The sequence below is a fragment of the Gavialis gangeticus genome, unplaced genomic scaffold, assembly GCF_001723915.1.
Source record: "Gavialis gangeticus isolate Ggan-Ray unplaced genomic scaffold, GavGan_comp1, whole genome shotgun sequence".
NCBI classification, from domain to species: Eukaryota; Metazoa; Chordata; order Crocodylia; family Gavialidae; genus Gavialis; species Gavialis gangeticus.
This window is the reverse complement of record NW_017729001.1, coordinates 21,677,048-21,682,722: the sequence shown is the minus strand read 5'-3', so window position 1 is coordinate 21,682,722 and position 5,675 is coordinate 21,677,048. Positions and strand designations below refer to the sequence as shown.

Genomic DNA, 5,675 nt, shown 5'->3' with positions numbered 1-5,675 from the left:
CAAAAAAAAAAAAAAAAAAAAAAAATCAATTTGGGGTTATCAGGCGATCCATAATCTGTTATGTTTGGTGGTGATCAGCATTTATTTTATTTCCCTCTAGTTTCAGGGTTGCACAGCATGAAGGAGTGTTTTCATTAAGCAGGAATTGATTTCTCATACCACATTAATGCTTTTGCCTTTATGTGGTGGGGAGAAAAAGAGCCTAGAAACCCAAATATAATCATTGGGATGGATGGCTTTCAATATTGGGCAGAAATATGTCAATCAGGTATGGGCTTTGGGCATTAAGTGATTTAGGCAAGGGCTTACTAGGGGCTGGGGTGGCTCAGGGGTGGGTAACAGCCCATGCAGTTGTGCATCTCTTGGGTGCTGGTTATCAAAATATATTTGAATGCTATGCTGCTGGCTATCAAATGCATTTGAATCTAAAGGCTATCTGATGATGGTTGTGAAATGAGTTGCTGTGTCCACCAGTTTCCAGTGTTTCAGTGTAAGTGGCAGAAGCCACCTCACTTGATACTTGGGTATTAATACTCAGGTAACGTATCGAGTGGCACTTTTCTGGTATCTAAGCCTGCTTGGGTGCACTCTGCATTGAACTCTTGCACTCTGCGCTGCACTCTCAGCAGTGGAGATGTGCCTTAAGCATGGAGCATTGATCAGTCTGTTGACTACAGTCCGCTCTCCCCTCTGAGTGGTGGTGATGGGTCCTGCTGAACACACCCACTGCAAACTGGCATGGGGCTGAGGCACCCTTATGTAGGGTTGCATAGTTAAGCAGAAGACTCTGATCTGTTGTGCCAATTGTGGTGGTAAAGGCAAGCCTTGCAAATGGAGAACAGAATGGTCAGCAGCCCTTCACCTGAATTAAGAGACAAACACTTGCAGCACAGAGCCCATTCTGAATGAATTAATCAAGCCACAACAAGCGAATTTTTAAATTGGATCCTTTGTATTTAGTACAAATGGATAATTGCCTCCTTGCAGAGCTGCCGGCTCCAGAGATAAGGCACTCACGTGGGCTGCACAGTTAAGCAGTGCAAAAGTTTGCTATGAAGTGTAGTCAGAGGGGCAAAGTTTTTTTGGTGACAGCTTGTGGCGGACCAGCTGTGTAGCTGTGGGAGAGGTTAGACTTTCAGGTGTCCTTAAGGTCTCAACAACCCTCCGCTTCTCATCTTTCTGCCGCCAGTTTCCTGGTATGGTTCAGCAGGTCATATTTTCCTGAGGCCCATATAGTCTGAGGTGTTGATTTCTGTGGGAGTTGAGTGCCTAGGGCATTTCTACGCATGTATGCGCCATAGCGCCAGGCACTTCTAAAAGCTCCCAGCGCTGCGGCACATGCATTTGTATAAACGGCAAAATGTGCATCAGCGCTGAGAAACTGGCGGTGGCACACTTTTAAACAAAAATATATCAAAGGTGCTTTACTTCAAAAGTGCACCACCACTGTTTCTGTGCGCTGGTGCACATTTTGCCATTTATACAAATGCATGTGACGCGGCGCTGGGCACGTCAGCTCGCATGCTCTACAGACTCCATTAATCAAGTCTGCTCTGAAGCACTGGATTTCCGGTGTGTTGGAGCAGACAAAGGTACGTGTATAAATGCTTGCCTTAGGAGTTGGGCCTAAAGCACTTTTGATGATTGCAGGATCTAGTCTATCAAAATTAGAATTTCTTTGGCAGGGGACCTCAGGGACTTCTTATTGAGGCCCCCTGTTTTCCAGGGCTTGACTATTTTATGTTTCCACTGTTTCAGTGGGGGGGGAAAAAAGAAAGCAAGCTACCAGGGGGTGAGTGTTTTCTCCCCGATGACTTGAATCAGGCTGTAATTACAGAGCAGAGTGCCTGAGAGGAGCCCTTAAGAGGGATTACTGTCCTGCAGAAAAGATTAATATCGGGTTTATAAACCTATTGCATGTAGAACCCAGCACAATGGGGCCTGATCTCAGCCGGAGCCTTCAGGCACTGCTAAAATACAAACAGAAAAGGTAGGAGGTAAATGATGTACTCTGTTGTGCACCTGAATTGTGTCCTGGGTACATTTTCTTCTTGCTGGATCTTGACAAAATACTGCTTCAGAACATCCCATTGATATTTTACAGCATCTTCCTCCTAATCATGTTAAAACAGTTAGCCCAACTCCTGCAACCACGTCATACACTGAATCAAAAATCCTGACAACATGCTCCTGGGAAATAAAGGTGGCTGTGAATAAAGGGCCTGGGATTATTTGTTTATGCCTGCAGCATGATGATATACCGTGGGTCACTTCAAAGATTCTGGACCTTTCTGAACACGAAAAATAAATGCTGTGGCTGCCCTTTCCCTAAATTCATGTTTTTCGGCGTGTTTTTGGATTAGAGGATGGGAAGAAAAATAGTAATTTCTAGTTCTTCCATGGCCCTCATCTCTGGTAGGCCTCAAGGCCTATTTTCACGAGAGGTCAGAATCATTGTCCCCGTTTTACAGCAGGAAAGTCTGAGGCAGGGAAATGTACTGGGTTGAGGTCACCAGGAAGGCCAGTGGCAGAGCCAGGAGAAGAATGCAATAGTCCTCAGTCCTGGCCCAGTGTAGCAACTAGGTCCTCCCTGGATATGGTATTTTAATCTCTGGAATAACTTGGGTGTATGCTAGATTTATATACAGTTATTCAGGTGCTACTGAGACTGAGGGGAGACTGATGACTAGGCCAGTGGCCTGCTGCAGAAAGAAAGGTCTTAGGTACCCTTCACACTCAATTGAGAGAGAGTTGGAAATTCATCCAGTTGCTTCTGTTTTGATGCACCTCAAGTTGGCATCCAAGATCAGAGGATCCCCTGGGCTAGCATGGTAAAGAGACACCAGCTCCAGCAGCATGAAGAGGAGCGATGTGGCTAATATTCCCCTCCAGCCAGGTTCAAGTCCCCAGGCACCCACATACGGCAGGGGCAGGTGGGGAGAGCTCTTGGGATGGCTCTAAAGTGAAGCTCACTCCCATTCCTCTGGAGCTGTAGAAAGTCACTGTCACTCTGCTCTTCCCCCTGTTAAAAATGGTCTGTCCTGATGCTTATCCTAGGCCCTTTAACGCGGTATCTTTCTTAGTAGTGTTCAGCTTACGATGTTACCCAGATGCATTAAGTGCCGAGCCTCTTCTCTGTCGGTCCCAGAAGTTGGTGATGCTATTTGCAGCTGTGAGTTGATTCTGGTGGTATTGGGGGGTGACGGGGTTTGGTGTCCCACTAGTTGCGTACAGAAGTAATTCACTTTGCCTGCCTGTCTCAAAGCATGTGAAACAGTAGGCAGGTGTCAGCAGCTGTGTCAGAGCCCTCCAGCCTTTTGTGGGGAGCCCATCGTATTATCATTTGTTACTCTGTGGTATTTCTAACTACCCCGTAGGGAGATGATGAGTGAGTAAAGACATCCTTATCTGATGCCTGCAATTACCTGAGATGGTTTTAGTCACTTCCTGCAATGGGCTTGTTCTATGCAACCGTTTAATAATGAGCGATGTTCTGCGGCCTGTTTTGCAGGAGGGGAGACTAGATGATCAGAGAGGTGCCAATGAATATTAAATGTTTATTTGGTTTGTTCCCAGCCTGCAGCTTGGTGGGTGTGCTGCTATTTGAGAGGGACGTGTCCATTACTACTAAATGGAAGAGCCAATTAGACTTTTTCCATCAAAAGCATTTTTTTTCTCTGTTGGCTAACACCGATTGGCAACCAGTGAAATGCTTTATGGACGGGCACTGATTTTTATCAACTTTTTGAACGTGGAGTTTGGAAACATTTCCACAAAGCCAACACATTTGGGTTCAGCTACACCCTTTGAACTTTCAGATTAAATTGATTACGTTAGAGATTTTTGTGGCATTTTTGTTTCACGGGAAATGGTAAATTTTCGTTCTGATTCAGGACCCAACGTATTCTGAAAAGTCAGGATTTCTTGCAGGATGGAAAATTCTGAATTTCAACTAGCTTTACTTATGGGTGAGATGCAAAGCCCCAGGATGAATTCTTAGGTTTTTCTACTAGGTGCATGCATGGTAGAGCAACTCCTTCACACACAGCTGGCCAAACCTGGCATTTTACCTGGTGATGGGCAGAGATGGAGGAAAGCAATGTAGGACTGGGTATATCAGTGGGCAGAGGCCCCCTGGACATCTGTAGAAGCCGATCTATAGAATAGCCTGTGGCTTTTGGACAAGGGAAATGAGATCAATCCCTGATATGGCCTTTCTATTGGGAAGTGATCAGCAGAACAACACAGCTGGAGGAGACCTGCTGAGCCTGATTGTTTACAGCCATGTCTCTTGTTTCTGTTTCCAATCCCAGAGTCCGCACCTTCCCCAAAGAATCGCAGCTGGGCCACGACACTGTCCGAGCCCTCATGTACTATGCCCTGAAAGTCTGGAGTGACATCACCCCACTGAATTTCCATGAAGTGGCAGGTAACAATGCCGACATACAGATAGACTTCTCCAAGGCAGACCACAATGACGGGTATCCCTTTGACGGGCCTGGTGGCACGGTAGCGCATGCTTTCTTCCCCGGTGATCATCACACCGCCGGAGATACTCACTTCGATGACGATGAATATTGGACTTTCCGATCATCAGGTATGTCAGGGTAAGAGAGTTGCAGCAAAACTCATCTTCTCCCAAACCCACTATTTTTATGTTAGTGATTTATGTATCCACTGTGCCAACACTTAAGGTTTTGAAGCCCTGTGCAGTGTGCATATCCCTCCAAAGATGCATCCTCATGTCCCCAAATACCAACAAATTTTCTTCTGCCGAGAAATCCAATGCTGTCTCTTCACAGACATGGGAATGGAGTATTCCCATGTTTTCCATATCTCGCGGGTCCATCCCCAAACCTTCCACTCTCCTTGCCCTGTCCTCCCTACAGCTCTTAACTCTCTGCTTCTGGATCTCTAGGCCAGGTAGTGAGGACATCAGTGTGGCTGCCTTGGGGTTTACGGGGCAGAGCTTTTCTGGGTTGACAGGTTTGTTGAGCACCTTGTGGCACCAGCGCAGCATACAGAGATCAGTGGAGGGGGGAAGCAATGGCACATATGCCACACTGCAGCACTTCTCCTGTGGGATTGGGGTATGTCTCCCTTCACAGTGCATCATCAGCACTGCACAGAGCTCTCTGCAGGGGGGAAGGATGACAGTGCCTGGACCCCTTATGCCATGGGACCCCTCCTAGAATAGCCTCTGCCCACCTTCCTGCCTCAGCTTCCTAGTCCTTGTCCCCCAGGCAGACTCAGCCTTCAGGTTCATGCCCTGCTCTTTCCCTACTTGTTGTCTGTGGGTTCTTGTATAGTCAAGGTTGACTTGTGCATAAAAGGCTCCAGGGTCGGCATGGTTGCATATCCACCCTTTTTCCATAGGTTTCACTGACACCACAGGAGATAAAGTGGTAGAGAACCCACCTTTTGCTTATTCATTGGCACAGGGGGTCTGGCATTGCCCTAGTGTCCCCCCCAGCTGCAGAATGACCATGCAGCTTCTCCTACCCCCAGAGATCCCTGCTTGCTTAGGGAATGGAGGGACTGCTGCCAAGACAGGCCAAGCTGAAGGCTGCTATTTTCTCATGACAAATAACCAACTTTCCAGCTCCCAGTGAAAGAAAACAGGACAATATCAGTGACTTGGAAACAAGGCCTGGCCTCTTCCACCCCCCCCCCCC

General features: G+C 47.1%; 1 protein-coding gene across 2 annotated transcripts in view; it reads left to right on the top strand.

The window, feature by feature from the left end:
* The window catches only part of MMP17 (matrix metallopeptidase 17), a 151,750-nt gene that overhangs the window by 114,808 nt on the left and 31,267 nt on the right, over positions 1 to 5,675 (top strand). For both annotated transcript variants that reach the window (XM_019507061.1, XM_019507060.1), the window contains one exon: positions 4,314 to 4,597. In XM_019507061.1, the coding sequence (XP_019362606.1) occupies positions 4,314 to 4,597 (284 nt within the window). The remainder of the gene's footprint in view (positions 1 to 4,313; positions 4,598 to 5,675) is intronic.